The sequence below is a fragment of the Dipodomys merriami genome, unplaced genomic scaffold, assembly GCF_024711535.1.
Source record: "Dipodomys merriami isolate MVZ:Mamm:240054 unplaced genomic scaffold, mDipMer1.0.p SCAF_4, whole genome shotgun sequence".
NCBI classification, from domain to species: domain Eukaryota; kingdom Metazoa; phylum Chordata; class Mammalia; order Rodentia; family Heteromyidae; genus Dipodomys; species Dipodomys merriami.
This window is the reverse complement of record NW_027205603.1, coordinates 25,445,447-25,468,755: the sequence shown is the minus strand read 5'-3', so window position 1 is coordinate 25,468,755 and position 23,309 is coordinate 25,445,447. Positions and strand designations below refer to the sequence as shown.

The following is a 23,309-nucleotide window of genomic DNA, read 5'->3' as shown; positions in this document are numbered from 1 at the left end:
GCAGAATTTTGTATGGTCATATGTACATAGCTATTGAACTATGATGATTCTCTGCCAGGATTATCCAAGGCATATATGAATTATTGCAAATGAGGGAAACCATAGCCTATGTTCCTTTGAGTCTGGCTTATGTCACTTAATATGATTTTTTCCAAGTCTTTCCATTTCCTTACGAAAGGGGTGATAACCATTCTTTCTGACAGAAGCATAAAATTCCATTGTGTGTGTGTGTACATATATACATATATATATGTATATATATCACATTTTATTGATCCATTCATCTATTGAGGGGCATCTGGGTTGGTTCCATATCTTAGCTATGGTAAATAATACTGAAATGAACATAAGTTGTGCTGGTAGCTTTAGTGTGGCCTTGCTTGTGATCATTTGGATAAGTGCCCAGGAGTGGGATTGCTCGATCATAGGGGAGTTTTATGTTTAGTCTTTTGAGGAACCTAAATACTGATTTCCAGAGTGGTTGAACCAGCTTACATTCCCACCAACAGTGTAGTAGCATTCCCTTTTGGCCACATTCCCTCCAGCATCTGTTATTATTTGTTTTCTTGATAATGGCCCTTCTAAATGGGGTAAGGTGGAATCGCAATGTGGTTTTGATTTACATTTCATTTATGGCCAAAGATTTTGACCATTTCTTCATGTGTCCATTGGCCATTCTTATTTCCTCTCCAAAGAAGTCTCTTTTTCATTCTTTTTTGTTGTTGGTGGTGGTGGTCGTGGAGCTTGAACTCTGGTTCTGGGTACTCTCTTGCAACTCTTCAGCTCAAGACTAGTGCTCTACAATTTGAGCCACAACACCACTTCCAGCTTTTACTGTTTATGTGGTGCTGAGGAATTGAACCCAGGGTCTCATGCATGTGAGGTCTTTTTAATGCGTTACACCACTTATTAATGGGTGGTTGTTTCTTTGGGAATTTATTATTGGCGGGTTTAATTTTTTGAGCTGCTGATCCAAAACTTTGGCAATGTAGCAGGGTATAAAATTAACCCACAAAAATCAGTTGCTTTTCTGTATGCCAACAATAAGAAGAGTTAGGCTGAAAATTTTTAAAAATCAACTGTTTGTAATAGCCTCTAAAAATCAAAATACCTAGGAATAAACTTACCAAAGAAGTCAAGGACTTCTATGATGAAAACTTTAAAAACTTTAAAAACTTTTAAAAAGGAAGTTAAAGCGGATTTAAAGAAGTGGGGAAAAAAAAACTCCCATGGTCCGTTATTGGTAGAATTAATATCGTGAACATGGCAATACTACCAAAGGCTATCTACAAATTCAATGCAATATCCTAACAACATTTTTTTTGTCAGTCTTGGGGCCTGAACTCTGGGCCTGGGTGGTGTCCCTGTACTCTTCAGCTGAAGGTGAGTGCTCTTCCACATGAACCACAGCACCACTTCCAGTTTTCCAGTAGTTTATTGGAGATAAGAGTCTCATAGACTTTCTTGCCCGGGCTGGCTTTGAACCATGATCCTCAGATCTCAGCTTCCTGAATAGCTAGGATTACAGGCATGAGCCACTAGCACCTGGCCCCAACAATATTCTTTAATGAAATAGAAGAAGCAATCCAAAAATTCATATGGAACAATAGAAGACCATGAATAGCGAAAACAATTCTTAACAGAAAGAACATTAATACCAAACTTCAAGCACTGTTATAAAGCAGTAGTTACAAAAACAGCTTGGTACTGGCATAGGAACAGGTCTGAGGACCAATGGAATAGAATTGAAGACCAGACATGATTCCACAGACCTCTGGCTACCTAATCTTTAATAAGGGAGCCCAAACTATTAAACTATTAAATGGCAGACAATTCTTTTTTAAAAAATAATCCTACTATAAGCTAGGTGACAGTGTCTCTTCACTTGATCCTAGATATTTATGAACCTAAGTTTTGAGAATACTCGTTTGAATACATCCCAGAAAGACAGTCTGAGAGACTTTTATCTCTATTTAAACAGCAAAAGGCTGGAATTAGAGATGTGACTCATGAGCAAAATGTTGAGTAAAGATGTGAGACATAGAGATCAGGTCCCAGAGAGACATAGATAGATAGATAGATAGATAGATAGATAGATAGATAGATAGATAGATAGATAGATAGATAGATAGATAACCCCTCCTGATAGATAACCCCTCTTATAACTTTGTATTATATGAGTTATCAATAGCTGGACAATTATTGCTTGCAATTGAATTAACAAGTATAAAGTATCTCAAGATTTCTCTATTTTAAATCTAAAATCCTGCTGAGAAAATATATCAATAAATGGGAAAGTAAGACACTAAAGTGTTGTCTCCACATTTTCTACAAATTTCTTTTATTCCCATTCAGAAATATGAATGAGCTTCTGTAGAAATTGGCATGTTATTCCTAACATATAAAAAATGATGGAAATGATCTAGGGAAGCCAATAATCCTGGAGTTCAAGAACTGGGGTTAAAGAATTCATCCTAAATCACATGAAGATATATAATGCTGCAATAATGAATAGTGTGACTTTAGTAGAAAAATAGATATATGAGTTACTGGGAATAAGAAATAACAAATAGATTTAGAATAGGTTAAAAAATGTGTAGTCAAATAATACTCTGTGTGTATGTAATTTGCTTCATACTTGATATGGATAAAACCTTTTCATATAAGTCACAATCAAATTTTAAACAGAAGACTTATAGCCATTATACTTTGAGGAAAAACAATTGAGAGAGTATCTTTTCAACTTTGGTGTTGGCAAATATTTTTAGAGAGGTTACAGTAAATAGTAATAATGTGACAAGAGCAGCCATTAATAATTAGAATATTGTCAAAAAGCTTTAGAAACTTTTGCATTAAAAAAAGATATCCTTAGGTAAAAATTATTGCTGTCCAGAGATTGACAGAAAATATGTATAATGTACATGTCATATAACTGAAAAAGAAATACATAGAAAACATTTGCAAAAAGTCATATCAGTAAGAAAATGGGGAAAAAGATGAGTAGATATCTTAGAAAATAAGACAAAAATGGTAGTTAAGAACAAGGTAAAGAGCCATTATCCTTAGTCATCAGGAAAATACAAATTAACCATATATTAACATTTCACTACACTCAATAGAATGCATGCTGAAAGTTTTTGACCATCAAATGTTGGAAAGAATATAGGACTTCCAGAATTTACATATATTGCTGCAATGAAAATGGGTGGAATTTACAAATATTCATGTTGCTATATAGATTAGCAAGCTGGTGCAGTAGAAACTCTACTCTTTCCCCTAGTCGAAGGCACTAACTTAGCAACAGCATAAAGCTCAAAATCATTTAAAATAACATTCCAGAAACAAGTTAATAAGTTATTGTAATAAGGTACTGTAGCCCAGAAAAACATGAAGCCAAGAACAGCTACCTTGTTATACATAAATATGCATATATGCTATTATATATATATATATATTCTCTATATATATGCCATTTTATTTTACCCATGTCTAGTCATTTAGAGCAATGTAAATGTCCTGCAGGATGCTACATTAATTCAGACATAGGAAGACAAATGCCCTATGTTCTCTCTCACACAGGAAATCTTGAAGGATTAGTCTCATAGAAGTAGAGAGAGAATAGTGTTTACCTCAGGCAGAGGAGGCTAGATAGAAAAGACTCAGTGACATAAAATTTAAAAAAAATTAAAGACTCTCAGTTTTAGGCTATGATAAGAATGAATCTTGAGCACACAATGCTAAATGAAAGAAGGCACTCAGAAAATGACCAATACTACAAAATTGGGCTTTTATGAGTAATATAATAGAGTCAGAGAGAACCAACAATGGAACAGTGTTTACTAGAGAGTAGGGGTGCAAAAACACATTCTTTTTAAGGACACAGAGTTTTAATTTGGCTAAAGGAAAAAAAATGGTACAACTGTGATAGAACGTACACCTAAAAGAATGCCTACTGTATATGTTTACTTAAGATGGCAAATTTGATGATATGTGTATTTAATGTAATAAAAATACACCCACTTTCAGAATTTATTAACATATGTAATCTATCCTGTCATTCAGCAATCAAATTTCATGATATTTATTCTGGCAAAATGGAATGGGAAAATTGCCAGAAAAAGCTTTGTACAACAACCTTTATAATAGCAGCTTCATGTACAACAGGAAAATGCTGGGAAACACATTGAGAATCTTTACTATATTCACCTAATGGTTTCTTAAATAGTGCTGGAAGAGAACTGCTAAATATAACATGGGTGAATAGTAAAGAAACTGCTGATAATAAAAGAAGTAGTTGTGAAAAATTACACAGAGTATGACACACTGCATACAATTCTTGAGGAGGAGCAGCAGGACAGCAAGGAAGGGCAGGTCCACAGCCACTATTGACTGGGGAGCAGATAAAGAGGAAGTGAGGAGTGGGTGTGAACCAAGTGTTCGTGTTTTCAGAATGGAATCAATTGTGCATAAAAAATATTGCATATCCTTTACATAATTTTTATTTCTTTTAAAATACAAGTTATTTTAGAAGAAGTATTAAAGGATATATATTTTATTTCAGGGAAGAAAAAAAAACAGAAACATCTGACATAGAACTTTTTACTAACTTTTCCGTAAACTAACATTATCCCAAAGAGAAATGCTTTCTTCTGTCTTTACTCTTAAGACAATTGAAGTATTATTTCATGCTTATCAACTACACCATTTTCCTGCTAGAAAATCATTATATTCAGCAAATATCATGAATGCAATTTAATAGCATGCCCATACTCTTGTGGACATGATGCATGTAATGATGCACATTTTCTTTTTTATTTTTACTTTATTTTATTATATTGTTGGTAGTGGCTTTACGTCTGGGTCTTGAAGTTATCCCCAAGCTTCTTCTGCTCAAGTCTAGTGCCCTACCACTTCAAATCATAGCTTCATTTCCAGTTCTTGGGTGATTAATTGGAAATAAGAGTCTAGTCTGGCTTTGAATCTTGATCGTCAGATCTCAGCTGGCTAAGTAACTAGGATTACAGACATGAGTCTGTAATAAAAGTAAAAATAAAAGAACACCTGGCTCTTTATCATTGGGTCATTACTCAAATTTGAATTTGGGGTTTCATACTTGTTTGTCTTGTAAACTTGAATCGTGCTCTGCCACTTGAGCCATGACTCCAGTCTGGATTTTTGTTTATTGTAGATGGAGTTTCACGTATTTTTCTGCCCAGGCTTGCAGAAAATCATGATCCTCCAGGTACCAGCAGGTATACACTTCCAGATATCTAAGTAGCTAGGGGACAAGTGTTATCCCTAGCACCCAGATATAATGTGAATTTTTGAAACAAATAGTAGTTCTCTATGGAGTAAAAGAGTTGTAATGTGACAAATAGTTGTAAAACAAATATAAATCCATTGCCTTCTCATTAAAATCAGCAGAACATCTTGTAATAAAAAATGTTTACAATAAGGATGGAATTCCAACTCTGAAAAGAAATAGCTATTAATCAGAAAATAGAATTTAGTGAGTAAATACAATGTAAATATTTAACCATGCTTTGCAAATGCTTACAGGAACAGTCTTCATTCAATGGCAGTTTGAGGAAAGCAGGGGCTCTTTTTAAAAATGACACTGTTAGGGTCACTTCTTCTCCAGCATTCCTGAGAACCTGAACCTAAAAATAAAAAGAATTTAAAATTGTAATTATCATTATTTTTACAATTTTTGCGTAATTACAAAGTCTGAAAATTATTAGTTGCCATTCCCATACCATGTTTTCCCCCCAGTAGTCAGGAAATTATCAAAAAGAAGTAAAAATTTATTCAAGTGTCTTGTGGTCTCTTGTTTATATATGTGTGCATTGTGTTATTGTCAGCAGAAGCAATACCCAGAAACAGACACAAATAAAATCGACAATGACTTTTCTTTTCTTTTCTTTTTTTTTTTTTTTGGTCAGACATGGGACTTGAACTCTGAGCCTGGGCACTGACCCTCAGCAATTCAGCTCAAGGCAAGCATTCTACCACTTGAGCCATAGTGCCACTTCCGGTTTTCTGATTGGTTTATTGTAGATGCGATAAGAGTCTCATGGGCTTTCCTGCCCAGGCTGGCTTTGAACCCTTAACTCTCAGCCTCCTGAGTGTGAGCCATTGGTGCTCAGCTGACAATGACTTTCAATGAAAGGAAAATGGAATAAAGAAAGCAAAATCTTTCCAAGAACATTGCAAGAATGATTGGATAGTCTTATATTTTTAATGAAGAACCTCCCATGATATTACAATAATACATGTCAAAAAAAAATCAGAGAATGGAAAACTTCTAGAAATATATATATATATATATATATATGCCTAGAAATATTAAACTCTTAGATATAGACATTACAGAAAACCTTTGTAATACTAGAGAGGAAATGATTTCTTAGTGATAATACCAAATATACAATTCATAAGAAAAAAATGTTAAGTCGAGAATCACAAACTTAATTATTTGTTTTCTCTATGAAGAGAGCTACTTGTTGCAGGAAACTACCAAAGTATCTTCATCTGATAAATGGCATACACTTATGTCAAGAACTCTATAAAAGTCCATAATAAAAAATGAATATTATTTTAATGAAACATGAATTCTGCCCAAAGAACATAGATTCAAACAAGACAATTTACCAGAAAATCCCAATCACACCATTAAAAATGAATTATTAAAATATTTCTCTGAGACCCAAGATGAGGAAAATATCAGTATTCTTGTGATAACATTAATATTTCCTCATGTCTGAGTATAATAATGCAAGAAAAAGTTATTTTTTTCAAGAATTGAAAGAAAACAATACAAGCAGTTGTTCACATGACATGATTTAAAATACAGTTTCCCTAGTATTCATACCTGAGACATTGTCAGGTAGGGTGAGCCAGCATAAGGAGTGGAGCCTGGGAGAGCCAGAGCACCGAGTAGTGCCAAGATTTAAATATATTTAAATATATATTAAAATGTATTTTAAAATCATTATGGTGCTATTTAATGTCATGGATTGCTAGATTAAAAGTGTAACATATCTATTTTGCTCTGTTTTTATGTCAATTCAAGACAATTCCATGCAATATGTGTCTTTTCATTTTGCAGCTCAGTCTGCATTTACTAATTCCATTTTTGTATTTGCATTGATATTACATGAAAGATACTTAATATCAACACCACCGGTATCATATGAGATGAGAATTTGTGATGAAATTAAATATAAAGTAGTGGAATAAGTAAGCTAAATAACACTAATGAGAATGTTAGGTGTAGTTATGCAAATACCAGTGACAGATGTAAACTTATGTCATTGTCTAAAGAAAAGACAATGGGGTGGACAATTGCATTACTTTAAAAATTATGAATATGTGCTTCAATCTGTTCTGTCCATATATAATTGGAAAGAATAACTTTAAAAAAGTATAATGACGGAAGTGGCGCTGTAGCTCAAGTGGTAGAGCGCTCGCCTTGAGCTGAAGAGCTAAGGGACAACGCCCAGGCCCAGAGTTCAAGCCCCATGACCGACAAAAAAAAAAAAAATAGTATAATGACTCTCCACAGAGATATTTTAATTGTAAATATAATACCACTTGTAAATATACGTATCTCTGTATGGAATAACAGTTTCACATGTTTGACGCACATAGATTTCTTAATTACTGAAAGGCCATTAAATTTTTCAGAGTGTGTGCATTAAACAATTTTCGTATTCTTCCTTTGTTTTTGGGCATATTTCATCTTCTTGAAAAAGTCAAATTGGAAAATGCAGGTTCTATAGCATGAGTATTATAAGAAAAGTCATCCTTTCCTGTTAAATCAGAAACTCACATCAACAAATAGTTACCTTTTTTTATTCTTCACACTTTATGACTTAAATATAAATTGTAATCCTAAGATAGTTATTTTTTCAAACTGCCTTAGCTTTTACCAAAGATTCAGAAGTTGATAAATGATAACAATCATAATGGAAAAGGGAAATGGGATTACAAAATATTTATTACTTTAATATTAAGTCTAGTACAAATCTTAACAACTCTGTTTATGAAGGGACTACTCCCAATTTCCACTCATTTGTTTGGATTAAAACTTCACTAAAGTTTGTAAGACCTTCTATTTGTTTTGTCTGTATTCTTTATTTCTTGTCCCTTGTAAGCCATTCCATTTAATAAGAGACTTGAAAGATGAGTGAGGATGTCTGCTACTGCTGCCAACTTCGCCCAGAACTGAGGTTGTTTTTGATTGAAAAGGATACTGCAAATATCTCCTGGGGGTATTTCAAAAACATCTCTAAACTAGGTGCCAGAGGCTTATGCCTGTAATTTTAGCAGTTCAGGAGGCTGAGATCTGAGGATCAATGTTGGAAGGCAGCCCAGGCAGGAAAGTCGTAAACACTTTCATCAATTAACCACAAAAAGTTTGGAAGTTTTGGTGTGATTTAAGTGGCAGAGTGCTAGTTTTGAGAAAAAATAAAATCTGCAGGGATAGTGCTCAAGCCCCATATAAGCTTTTTAACAAAGGGGACAATAAGAACTCAACTTATCACATGTTATAGAGAAAAGGCAAAACAATCTTTTTTTCCCTCTCTTTATGGGGCCAATATTAGTGCTTGAATTCAAGACTTCACAAGCTTGCGTGGCACTCTATTACTTGAGCACACCTCCTCTTCTGGCTGTCTTTGAAACAGTCCTCAGATCTCAAACTCCTGAGTAGCTAGGATTAAAGGTGTGAGCTACCAATGCCTGGGAAAACTCTGTAAGTTTTCTACTCTGATTAGAGAGCTCTCTTATGTAGTCTATTGTTTATCTACTCACCCATTTGTGCCCTTGGTATAGCAAGGTGTGAACATGCCAATTGGTATATGCAAGGTGGCTTTAGTGAAAGTGTATGTATTTATACTTATACCTTGAACATGAGGCCAGAATGCCTGTCAGTTTTGAAGGAAGTCTGAATAGTGATGATTTTTTTTTCATACTGGGGACTCACCCATGACTTTGTGCTTATTAGGTGAGTGTTTTTCAAACTGTACTGTGCCCAAGCCCTTTGATTTTTGAGATAAATTCTTAGCAAATTTTCCCATACTTGCCTTGAATTTATAATCCTTCTGTCTTTATCTCTGGCATATCTAGGATTATAGGCCTGTGTCACCTTCCCTGGTGGGAATTCTTAAAACAGAAATGCTCAACAGGGAAGGATACTGTCATATTCCCAAAACCTGAAACATTTGGATGGATAGTAAATAAAGTATAATTGTAACTATACATCTGGAAGTAGAGTACAGAGGTATATTTTAGGAATTCGTATAATATCTCTGGAAGTAGTGAGAGATCAAAGTGTGATGTCAAATATGCTTTGGAAAATAGATGAGACATGGAAAAAGCAAAGAATGTGGGATGCCTGAGAAGAAAATGCTCTCACTTTCAATGTCAGTATGCAAAACAATGGTGGCAAATTAGGATTATACAAAACTAAAAAATTACTATGGGCACCACTGGTAGAAGAAGAGCTGTGGCAGTCTGGAAGATGTGCATAATTTGTGTACATAGTTCTCCAACTATCTTGTACTTTATTTTATATTTTTTAATTTTATTTTATTATAAAGGTTATATACCAAAGGTTTATAGTTATGTAACTTAAGGTAATAAGTACATTTCTTTTCGAACATTGTTTACCCTCACTGGTTTTCTCCTGCTTTCCTTCCCTCATGACTCCCCTCTCTCCCAAGTCATAAATTTCATTTCCAACATAGTATCTGGTGAGTATCTATGTTTCATTGGTTCAGCCTTTCTCCACTGCTTCTGTGATTCCCCTTTCTTTCCCAAAATCAGATAAATTTATATGCAAGACAAAGGATACTAAAATCAGAAACAGTTTCCAGGGAATAAACCAGAGGAGAAAAAGGAAAGACAATAGATATTAGACAATGGACAATAGACACAGATGATAGACAATTAGACAATAAAGACGATAGACACAGAATATTCCTCAATATAAGAAAGGCTGTATATGACAAATATACAGCAAGCATTATACTTAATGGAAAAAAGCTAAAGCCATTTCCTCTAAATTCAGGAACAAGACAAGGATATTTGCTCTCTCCACTCCTCTTCAATCTACCATTAGAATGCCTAGCTAGAGCAATTAAGACAAGATGCAAACATAAAGGGGATCTAAATAGGGAAAGATAAAGTAAAACTCTTCCTCTTTGCAAATGACATGATCTTGTATTTGAATAACCCCATGGACTCCACTCCCAAGTTACTTGAGCTGATTCAAAACTTTGGCAAAGTACCAGGATATAAAACTCACAGAAATCAATGGCTTTCTTGTATGCCAATAACAAGAAGAGCATGGCTGAAAGTAAGAAAGCAACCCTTTTGTAATAGCCTCACAAAAAATAAAATACCTAGTAGTTAGCTAAAGAAGTAAAAGACCTCTATGATGAAAACTTTAAAAACCTGAAAAAGGAAATTACAGCAGAACTAAGAAAGTGGAAAACTCTCCACGCTCCCATGGGAGGATTAACATCGTGAAAATGGCAAGAATGCCAATGGGTATCTACAAAATCAATGCAATACCTATCAATATCCCAACCTCATTCTTCCAGGAAATAGAAGAAGCAATCTAAAAATTCTTATTTGACAATGATAGACCCTAAATAGCCAAAACAATCCTTAGCAGAAAGAAGAGTGCTGGAGGAACAGCGATACCAAATTTCAAATTCTACTATAAAGCCATAGTAAACAAAACAGCTTGGTACAGGCACAAGAACAGATCTGCGGACCAATGAAATAGAACTGAAGACACAGAAATGAATTCATAAACCTATAGCCACTTAATCTTCGATGAGGGAGCTAAAAACAATGGAGTAGAATGAAAAGCCTCTTCAGTAAATGGTGTTGGCAAAATTGGTTAAACACCTGTAGAAAATGAAGGCTAGATCCTCATATTCAATTACGGCACCAGAATCAACTCCAAAAGAATCAAAGACCTCAAAATTAAAACTGACACCCTGAAAACATTGCAGGAAGGAATAGAAGAAACTATAGGGCCCATTGGCACAGGCTTAAATTTTCTTAATAGACTCAGAAACACAACAAATCAAAGAAAGGTTGGACAAATGGGATTGCTTGAAACTGCAGGGCTTCTACATGGCAAAGGACATAGCAAGCAAAACAAAATCAATAGAAAGCCCACGGATTGGGAGAAGATCTTCACTAGCCATACAATGGGCAAGGGTCTCATATCTAAAATATACTTAGAACTCAAAAGATTAAATCCTCCAACAACATAAATCCTCAAAGAAACAACTACCCAATTAATAAGTGGGCTAAAGACTTAAAGAGAGAGACTTCTCTGAAGAGTAAATAAGAATGTCCAATAGACACATGAAGAAATGCTCAACTTCTCTAGCTATAAAACTAATGCAAATCAAGACAACATTGAGATTCCATCTCACCCCAGGTAGAATGGCTATAATCAGGAAATCTATTAACAACAGATGCTGCAGGGGGTGTGGCCAAAAGGGAACCCTACTGCATTATTGGTTGGAGTGTAAACTTGTTCAACCACTTTGAAAAGTAGTATTGAGGTTCATCAAAAGATTCCACATAGAGCTCCCCTATGACCTACTAACCCTACTTTTGAGCATTTACCCAAACATTCACCAACAAGGCCATACCAAAGCTACCAGCACAACTATGTTTATCGCAGCATTATTTACCGTAACTAAGATATGGAACCAACCCAGATGCCCCTCAGTAGATGAATGGATCAAGAAAATGTGATATATATATAATGTATTGTGTGTATATCTATACATATGTATGTATATAAATATATATGTACATATATACATATATGAATACACAGATATATGTGTACACATACATATATGTATACACACACAATGGAATTCTATGACTCTATCAGAAAGAATGATACGGCCCCATTTGTTAGAAAATGGAAAGACTTGGAAAAAAAATATTAAGTGAAGTAAGCCAGGCCCAAAGAAACATAGGTCCCATAGTTTCCCTTATTTGCAATAACTAGTGTATGTCTAAAACAATCAGAAAAGGTCAAAAGCTATGTACATATGACCACATAAGATGATGCTAAGTGAAAGGAACTCCAAGATAGGGACAAAAGTGGTTTTATCTTTGTTATTGTTTTAATGTACCTATAAAATGTACAATGTGATTTTTTTTTGTTTTTTTGGTATGTTCTTCCTCCATGGTATAACTCTTGTTTTCACTGTATTTGATTCTGGTACCCTACATCATGTATATTCATTTTTCTAATTTGGGGAGGGGAATGGAAATAACAGGTTGACCCATTATAGCAATGAGATATGCAAGACATTATGTTGAGAATGAACTTTATTACTTTGGGGGGTGAGGGAGGAGTTGGGGAGGTGAGGAGGGAAGGGATAGTAGGGGAAAAACAACAGAGGGGTAACAAACCCAATAAGAAATGTACTCATTACTTTACTTAAGTAAGTGTAATCCATCTGTACAGAATCTTTACAATTAATTTTTTAAAGCTAAAATTAAAAAAAACTGCTAACCGTATATCAAAAAAAGAAAAAAGAAAAAGAAACAACAAAAAAACCTTTTATTTCCATATTGTGGAGAACATTTCTATTAGCACCATTTTCTATGTTTGTACTTACATAAATACTGGGCTATTGTGAACCTCTTCTAGGACTATCCTAGGCATATATAAATTATTACATATGAGGGAAATCATGGCTTAGCTTGGTTTTGGCTTACTTCACTTAAGATTTTTTTCCAAGTCTTTCTCTTTCCTTATGAATTGGGCAGTGTCATTCTTTTGATGGAAGCATAGAATTCTTTTATTTTTATTTTAATTTTTTATTGTGAGAATACCGTACAGAGGAGTTACAATTACATGGGCATGATAACGAGTACATTTCTTATCAAGCATTGTCACCTCCTCCTTTGTTTCCCCTTCACATCCCATCTCATACTCCTGCCACTTCCCCCCACCTGATCCTTCTCCCCTCCCCACCAAAGTTGTAAAGTTCGATTTTCGACATAACGACTTATACATCTCATTGTTGCAATGGGTCCACCTGTATCTCTAGTTAAACGATTTTTTTCCATTCTCCTCCACAAATTATACCAACATCAAATACAGTGAAACAGGGGTTATATTGAGGGACATACAAAGCAACATAGAAATCATCTTATAAATATGTTAGAAACAATTGCATGAAAGAGAAAAAAACATTTGAATACTTATCTTGGGGTTCATTCCCCTAACATCAATTTATCTGACCTTTTCTGCTTGACTCAGACATATACTAGTTATTGCAAGTAAGGGAAACCATGGGACCTATGTTTCTTTGGGCCTGGCTTACTTCACTTAATATAATTTTTTCCAACTCTTTCCATTTCCTAACAAATGGGGCCATGTCATTTTTCTGATGGAGGCATAGATTTCCATTTTGTATATATACCACATTTTCTTGATCCATTCATCTACTGAGGGGCATCTGGGTTGGTTCCATATCTCAGCTATGGTAAATAATGCTGCAATAAACATAGTCGTGCTGGTAGCTTTAGTGTGGTCTTGTTTGTGATCATTTGGGTAAATGCCCAAAAGTGGGATTACTGGGTCCTAGGGGAGTTCTATGTGGAGTCTTTTTAGGAACCTCAATACTGCTTTCCAAAGTGATTGAAAAAGTTTACACTCCCACCAACAGTGTAGTAAGGTTCCCTTCTGTCCACATCCCCTCCAGCATCTGTTGTTATCAGAGTTCTTGATTATAGCCACTGTAACTGTGGTGAGGTAGTATCTCAATTTTGTTTTGATTTGCATTTCTTTTATGGCTAGAGAGGTTGAGCATTTCTTCATGTGTCTATTGGCCATCCTTCTCTCCTCTTCAGAGAAGTTTCTCTTCAAGTCTTTAGCCCACTTATTTATTGGGCATTTGTTTCTTTGAAGATTTGTTTTGGCGGGGTTTAATTTTTTGAGTTCCAAGTATATTTTAGATATGAGACCCTTGTTCGTTGTATGGCTAGTGAAGATCTTCTCCCAATCCGTGGGCTTTCTATTGATCTTGCTAGCTATGTCCTTTGCCAAGCAGAAGCTCTGCAGTTTCAAGCAATCCCATTTGTCCAACCTTTCTTTGATTTGTTGTGTTTCTGGGTCTCCATTAAGAAAATTTCGGCCTGAGCCAAGGAGACCTAGGGTTTCTCCTATTCCATCCTGTAATGTTTTCAGAGTGTCTGCTTTGACTCCGAGGTCTTTGATCCATTTGGAGTTGATTCTGGTGCAGATTTGATATATAAGGATCTAGCTTTAGTTTTCTACAAGCATAGAATTCTATTGTGTATATATACACCACATTTTTTGATTCATATATCTACTGAGGGTCATCTGGGTTGATTCTATATCTTAGCTATGGTGAATAATGCTACAATGAAGATAGTGTGGCCTTGTGTATGATCATTTGGGTAAATGTCCAGGAGTGGGATTGTTGGGTCACAGAAGAGGTCTATGTTTAATCTTTTGAGGAACTTCCATACTTCTTTCCAGAGCAGTTGAACCAGCTTACATTCTCACCAACAGTGTAGTAGCATTCTCTTTTGGCCACATCCCCATCAGCATCGGTTATTTGTTTTTCTGATAATGTCTATTCTAACTGGGATGAGGTGGAATCTCAATGTTGTTTTGATTTGCATTTGTTTATGGCCAGAAATAGTGAACATTTCTTCAAGTATCTATTGGCCATTCTTATTTCCACTCCTAGAATTAACCGAAAAAGTCAGTAGGTTTTCTGTATGCCTACAAGAAGAAAGATGCTGTAGTCAGGAGACCAACTCCTTTTGTAATAGCCTAAAAAATAAAATACCTAGTAATTAACTTAACCAAAGTTGTGAAGGACCTCTATGATGAAAACTTTAAAAATCTGAAAAAGGAAATCAAAGCAGATCTAATGAAGTAAAAATACCTCCCATGTTCCTGGATTTTGAAGGACTAACATTGTGAAAATGTCAATACTGCAAAAAGCTATCTTCAGATTTAATGCAGAACCCATCTATGCCCTAACAGCATTCGTTAATGAAATAGAACAAGCAATCTAAATATTCCTATGGAATAATAGAAGACCCCAAATAGCAAAAACAATCCGTAGCAACAAGAACTGCTGGAGAAATATTAATACCAAACTTCAAACTCTGCTATAAAGCCATAGTTACAAAAACATATTGGTACTGGTACATGAACAGGCCTGAGGGCCAATGGAATAGAATGGAAGATCCAGATATGATCCTAAAGACCTACGGCCATCCAATATTTGATAAGGAAGCCAAAAACCATCAGATGGAGGAAAGACAACCTCTTCAACAAATGGTGCTGGCAGAATTATCTATGTGTATTCTACAAGTGTAGAAAACTGAAGTTTGATCCTTGTATATCTCCTTTTATCATATTCAATTTGAAATGCATGAAAGACCTTTAGGTAAGAGCAGATACCCTGAAAATATTACAGGAAGGGATAGAGGATACAAAAGGATCATTGGCACAGGTGGAAACTTCCTAAATAAAGAAAGGTCCAGAAACACATCAAATCAAAGCAAGGCTGGATAAATGGGATTGCATTAGACCGAAGAGTTTCTGTAATGCAAAAGACAGAGCTAGCAAGAGCAATAGAAAGCCCACAGATTGGGAGAACATCTTCACGAGCTATACAACATTCTAGGACCTCTTATCTAAAATATACTAGAGCTCAAAAACTTAAACCCTCAAAAAATTCTCAAAGATACAACCACCTCATTAATCATTGGGCCAAATTATTTTATAATTTTAATTGCAAGAAGAATGTAGGGTTTTTTTTCTATATGCATTTCTACTCTAAATTGTATGTGGTTTTAAAATTCAAAGGAAAACTTACCTTGGGTATGGAAAACCAATAAAATTATAATATTCCAAAATTCCTACAGTCAGCCTAAAATAGTAGCCAAGTCTTCAGTAATATGTATTTTGTAAGAATAGTACCTAATGTGAAGTGTCAGCTCTTAGTTCTAACAATTTTTGAGTTTTTTGTGTGTTTTTTTTTGTTTTGTTTTTTGGTCAGTTTTGAGGCCTGAATTCTGGGCCTGGGCGCTGTCCCTCAGCACTTCAGCTCAAGGTTAGCATTCTACCACTTGAACCACAGTGCCACTTCTGGCCTTTTCTGCTTATGTGGTACTTAGGAATTGAACCCAGAGCCTCATGCATGCAAGGCAAGCACTCTACCACTGAGCTACCTTTCTAGCCCCTTGAGTTCTAATAATAATCAATCCAGGCTCTAAAAATAGTTAATAAATATAACAAAATGTCACTAGATTTTAATATGCAAAAGAGACATTGTGAGGAAGGAATGTTAAAACATTGGGGTCAATTTTACTTTTAATATTTAAAGCTACATCAGAAAACAATGGTAATCTTCTCAATGACTTCCAACAAGCAAGATTCTATATAGTAAATATGATTGAATAGTAAATATATAGTAAATAATTGAATTAAAAATTCATTATAGTAGTAAATATTTTCAGCTAGATCATGAGACTGTATAAACTACCATTTCAGAATTTCTTCAATGATTTAAGAAGTATGCTACTTTGCCTTTTAATTTTGTATGATTAACCTGCCCAGATTTGACAATAAAAACACCATCTAAAATAATACCAGGAACAGAAGGTAAAAATAATTTTTAAAATTAGTTTAAATTAATGCATAAAGAATACATGATTCCAGTAGACTATTACTGAAATTGCCTCAATTAAAATTATCAAAAACAAGCTATATGTTGGTGGCTCAAGGCTGTAATCCTAGCTACTCTGGAGGCTGAAATCTGAGTATTCCAGTTCAAAGTCAGCCCATACAGAAAAACCAATAAGATTTTTATCTCCAATTAGTCACCAAAAAGTGAAGGTTTGTATCAAGGGGTAGAGAACCAGTCTTGAGTATAAAGGCAAAGGAACAATTCTTAGGCCTTGAGTTCAAGTCCCAGTGCTGAATGGATCAAAAAATAATTTTTAAAAAATAAATCAAAGCCAGGTGCAAGTGGCTCACACCTGTAATCCTAGCTACTCAGGAGGCTGAGATCTGAGGATCACGGTTCAAAGCCAGCCTGGGCAGGAAAATCCATGAAACTCTTATCTCCAAAAAAACAGTAGAAAACTGGAAGTGGCTCTGTAGCTCAAGTGGTAGAGCACTCGCCTTTGAGCTGAAGAGCTGAGGGACAGCACTAGGCCCAGAGTTCAAGCCTCACGACCGACAAAAAAAAAATATCAAAATTAAAATTAATTGACATGGATAGTATAACAAAAGAAGCTATAGATATACCATTATTTATATGAATACATACTAATAGTATACTATCAATACAACATTTAAAATTCAGCAAGTGATTAATATTACCAAATAGATTTCATTTCAAGATAGAAATCCTCAATAAAGGAAATTATTGGCAAGAATAAATGCCATCATCATCATCAACAGCAAACACCCAACAACATATATATATATATATATATATATATATATACATATATATATATATGCACATTAATAGTTCTACCAGATTCAGAAGGTCTATTTAGTGAAAAGGAGCAACAATTTCTGATAGGACCTTTATGAGGAGTAGTTCTAAGAGAACCCTGGCTCCTCTCCGTTTATGGCTGTCCTTAAATATTTGCAAGGATGGCATCCTTTCCTCCTTCTACTCTTTCCCCAGAAATCACATCACTGTGTTCTACCTTCCCAAGCCTAATGCAGATCTTTCTCTACATACCCCTGCCCTCATTTATCTGACTTACTCGTTATTCTCCATTACCATAAACAATTTCCAACCACTCTTGTCCTGTGCTTACAGTGTCCACTGAGATACTCATGTAACTTATCTTCTGTCTGTACAGTGTGCTTTACAAAGGCAGGAAGCTATTCCTTGTTCACACATGTATTCAGAGAGCTCATCATGACATCTGACATCCAGAAACTCTACATTAAATATAATGGAGTAAGTTTAATAGACTCAATTAAAAAATTGTCCTAAGGGTAAAGATGCTCTATTTGTGCATTATTTGGGAGAAATATCTTATAAATTTTGGTGAATACAGTGAAAAAAGGAACTTAAATTGGTTTTTATGAGCTATGAGAAAATAATGTTTTCTCTATTAATAGTACAATTGAACTGGTTGCCAGTGGTTCACACATGTAATCCTCTCTCCTTGGGAGGCTGCAAAATCATGGATCAAGGCCAGCTCCTTCAAAAAGGAGTGTGAGAAACTCCTCAAGGAAAAGCTGGACACAGTTGTGAAGGCCTGCTATCCTAGCTAACAGGAAGCTTAACATAGGCAGATACCCAGGCAAGTGCCTGAGCAGGAGAGAAGATCCTGTATCAAAACCAAGCAGCAAATCCCTGGCTGGAGGTAGGGTTAAAAGTGCCTGTTTAGCAAGTGGGATTCTTTGATTTCAATCTCCGACACTGTCCCTCAAAATCAATAAACAACAAATAAAATCAAGAGAGAACAAGAAAAAGTTAGATTTTAAAAGTTAATGCTTTGAAGTAGTTTTAATTAATGGCAATTCCATTGTACAGCTATTTAAAATAGAGAAAAAAAGATTAATTCAAAATAATCTTTATATGCTAGCAACAAATACCACAAGCAACATTAAAAATCTGAAAAAACCCTCTATAACACTGAGATTCCTCCTCACCCCAGTTAGAATGTCTACAATCAAGAACTGTAATAACAACAGACGCTGGAGGGGATGTGGCCAAAAGGGAATGCTAATACACTGTTGGTGGGAGTGTAAACTTGTTCAACCACTCTGGAAAGCAGTGTGGAGTTTCCTCAAAAGATTAAATATAGAGTTCCTCTATGACCTAGCAATCCCACTTTGGGGCATTTACCCAATGACCACAAACAAGGCCATACTAAAGCTCCCAACACAAATATGTTTATTGCAGCATTATTCATCATAGCTTAGATATGGAATCAATTGGTGTCTATATTTCTTTAATATATTTATTTGTTTCCATATTCCTACATGTCTATATGTCTTTATATATCGACATATCATTCTTTATATAGTTATAGATCATCTTTCTCTATAGTTACATATCATCTATAGTTGATATAGTTATACAAAGAGCTATGCCTTTGTTATAATATCTAAGAATTTGAATTCATTAAGGACTCAAATAGTTTTTCTTTCTTACTACTGTTTCTAACATATTTATAAGATGATTTCTTTGTTGCTTTGTATGTCCTTCCCCCACGGTATAACCCCTGTTTTCACTGTTTTTGATGTTGGTATAATTTGTGGAGGGGAAGGGAAAAAATCAATTGTTTAAATAGGGATACAGGTGGACCCATTGCTACAATGAGATGTACAAGATGTTATGTCAAAAAACTAACTTTACAACTTTGGCACTGGTGGTGGGAGGGGGGAGCAGAGGGAAGGGGGCTGTGGGTGGGGGGAGATGGGAAGGATGGTAAGGGGAAACAAAGGAGGAGGCAACAATGCTTGATAAGAAATGTACTCATCTCCTTGCTCACGTAATTGTAACCCATCTGTATGGAATTTTCACTGTAAAAAAATAATAAAAAAAAGAAGAAATAAATAGATATGGGTCAAGAAAATCCAATATATATATATATATATATATATATATATATATATATATATATAATCCATGCTTCCATAAGAAAAATGACACCACCCATTTGTAAGATAATGGAAAGATTAGCAAAAAAGCATATTAACTGAAGTAAGCCAGACCCAAAGAAACATAGATCCCATACTTTTCCTCATTTGTAATAATTAGTGTATGTCTAGGATAATTAGTATAGCAGATCAGCAGAATAGTTCAGTAGGTATGTACATATGACCATATAAGATGATGCTAAGTAAAATGAACTTGAAGACATGGAAACAAGAGGTTTTACTTTGTTGTTGTCGTTTTTAATGTACTATGTGATTTCTTTTTTCTTTTGTATCTTTTTTCTTTTGTCTATGGGCTATCCACTGTTGTCACTGTATTTGATTTTGGTACCTTGGGAGAACAACAAAATGGTCAGACAAAGGACCAAAGGGTGAACCAATGCAACAGTGATACTCACGACAATATGAAATGAATATGAAATGACAATATGAAATAAGCCATACAACTTGAGCAGGGAAGGACTGAGGGGTGGAAAAGTGAGAGAAAAATGAGGGATGAGCTAATGAATTAGATAAGAAATGTACTCACTGCCTTATATATGTAACTGTAACCCCTCTGTACATCACCTTGACAATAAAACTTAAAAAAATAAAAAAAATTCTTAAAGATTTAACCAATAGGCAAGGAGTGTCATGAGGTCTATTTTAAATTCTTACTAACTAACAGAAAGCAACACTATCTCACATATGTCAAATGCTTGGTAGCATTTTATATAAGGGCAAATTAAGTCAATAAAGAAAGTTTATAAAATATTTCAAAAATAATTGAAGCAAAATCAGTAGTAGAAGCTAAGAGAAGTTGACCTACCAACATATGAGAATATTATCAAATAATACAGCCAAACACATATGCTACTGATATTAGAATACCCAAATTACTGTAAAGAAACAGAAACTCCAACACAAGTTAATAAACTCAAAGTGGAATCACATGGAAGAAGTGTTACTTGTGTTGGAAATAAATCTCAATGGCATTTATGCTTTACATGTGAGGAGTACAACAGAAATTATTTGCTCGGAAACTTTAGAGAATAATTTGAGAGAGAAGATCCATCTCAGAAGATACCTCTGTAAAACTGAGAATTAAATGTGCTAAGTGGGGCTTGTTCATCACCTTCTTTGAGACAGATATAAAGAGAACTATTACTATTATTGGTTGGAGTTTGTCTCAATTTATCTAAGCAGTGCCTACTTATACCACTTGTAAATTAACCCTTAACATGTGCTTTTGGATACTCTCAGCAGAACTGATGGGGCAGATGGGAAGGGATAGGAAGGGGAAACAGAGGAGGTGACAATGCTTGAGAAGAAATGTACTCATTACCTTGCTCATGTATTGTAACCCCTCTGTACGGTATTTTCACAATAAAAAAAAGAAAAGAGAAAGAAAAATCAGAAACAAGAAACGATAGGCCACAGATTTTTTGCAGCCTACATATAAGAAAGAGAAGCTCCTGTTTACCCTGCTTCTCAATTTCAAAGAAGCAATAGGGTAAAGTCAGTTTGATCTTGGCATCACAGTCAATTTGAAACAATGGGAACCCCATTGTATAATATGGGGAAGGCGGATAAAGCTGTAGCTCTTGCGCTCTAAAAACACCCTCACTTAAATGGCTATAATTTTTAATTTACTGAAGTATACATTGATTGGTCTTAAACATTTTCTCTAACACAATGACACAGAGATGTGATTCAAATACCCAAGGTTTCATGCTGTTATATTTAGTAATTCAGTATAGCAACTAATAATTAGACTACATTCTATGACCAGAAAGTTCCTTTGATTTGTTAATTTGTGTCTATATAAAATCTTATATTCAACTAGATGTTTGATCATTTCCATTTGTGTAAATGAATAACACTGCAAAGTGCTAATTAGCATGAATAATCAGGACTTATATAGTTTCTGTAAGTGCTCAAATACAATACAATCTTAGATTTGTAAAATCAAGCCTACAAAACAAAGTTATTATCTCCTGGTTCACAAATGACAATTTAAAAATACTGAGAAGCGGAATGACTTGCTAAATAGAAAAGATAATATATGGCATAATGACAAACCTACAACTGTAAATAAGTTCTTTCTTTCTTCTTTTTTTTAACTTTCCATGAAAAGTCAGTAGAAAATTGTTTACACTCTTAACTTCTATAAAATCAACATTCTTTCTTTCTTTCTTTCTTTCTTTCTTTCTTTCTTCTTTTTTTTGAGCTTTGGGTTTTAAAGTCAGAGCCTCTTGCTTGGGTTGCATTCTTATGTCTGGTGTTCTGCCACTTAAGCCATACTTCTTGTATGACTTTATACTGGTTCTTTCAGAGTAGAGTCTAACTTTTCCACTCAGCTGCTCTGGACTTTCTATCCTCCAGGCCTCTGCCTCCTGAGTAGCTAGGACTAAAGGAATGAGCTCACAGTTGCCCAACCAAGATTAACTTTCAAAAATTCCATATATGAGTTTGAATGATGCTGTACTTGTCTCATTCCATCTGACTTACTTCATGTAACATAGTTAAATAGGAATAGCTCTGATGTTAAATAGCATAGCTCTGGTGCTGTGCCCCAGTAGGTGATTGTACAATGTGCACTGTAGATCTCAAATGGAGAAGAAAGCATAGTGACTGTCACTTTTACCATGACAAAATGAAAGAAGTTTTGAGAAGTCAGTTAACACAATTCTAACATTGCACAGTACCTACATATATGGAAAATTACATAAGTAGACCATTAGTTCTCGCTAGTATGTATGATTCATATGTGCCTTTCATATATATTGTATGTATGATATGCTATATATCATATTATACCATAATATGATATGTATCATATATATGTTAAATTTTTGCTTAAGGGGTCAGAACATGAATGCAAGCAAACAAAAGCTGTGTAAGCTGCCCTGTGGATGGGAGAGTCCCTACAGATTTTAGTCTCTTTAAGTATCTCATTGGTCCCATGCGAGAAAATGCCTTGCAGTTCTCAAACACTTCCTTTCTATCAAATGTCAAGTGTTTACTTACATCTGCAACATTCAAATCAGATGGTTTATTTGTAGTGCCTTTCCTTCATTCACAAAAGCAACTGCTGCACAATATGTGAGTACTATGAAACAGTGGAGCAAATGATATCTCTTACAGGCTGAATAGATTGTAGCTCTTTTTGTTTCTTTGTTACTTTTGAGACCATCTTGCTCTGTAACCCAGGTTTATCTTGAATTTGTAATCCACTTGCCTTAGCCTCCCAACTGTTGGGATTATAGGCATGCATCATGACATCTATCTCTGTAGTACATCTCTTAGACATATTACGATATATGTGAAGCAACAAACTGAGGAGGGTCTGCCTTCGTATCTAAGAAAATCTGAAATATTTAGTTTCACATAGGTGATAATACTTGATATGATATTATGCAGAAATAACTTCCATACACATTTACTTCAAATCCATTAAAGTAGAACCATTGTTAAATAAATTCCTCATCCTATAGGCTGGATTTAAGTAGAATTCTTGAAAGAAAAGAGAGAAAGAAACATGTTTTCTTTTATTTTTATGAAATTCTGAATAAGATTATCTCATGCA

General features: G+C 34.8%; 1 protein-coding gene across 6 annotated transcripts in view; it reads right to left on the bottom strand.

Moving 5' to 3' along the window:
• Sntg1 (syntrophin gamma 1) overlaps positions 1–23,309 on the bottom strand; it is an 807,695-nt gene that overhangs the window by 210,674 nt on the left and 573,712 nt on the right. For all 6 annotated transcript variants that reach the window (XM_069990696.1, XM_069990699.1, XM_069990700.1 and 3 more), the window contains one exon: positions 5,558–5,660. In XM_069990696.1, the coding sequence (XP_069846797.1) occupies positions 5,558–5,660 (103 nt within the window). The remainder of the gene's footprint in view (positions 1–5,557; positions 5,661–23,309) is intronic.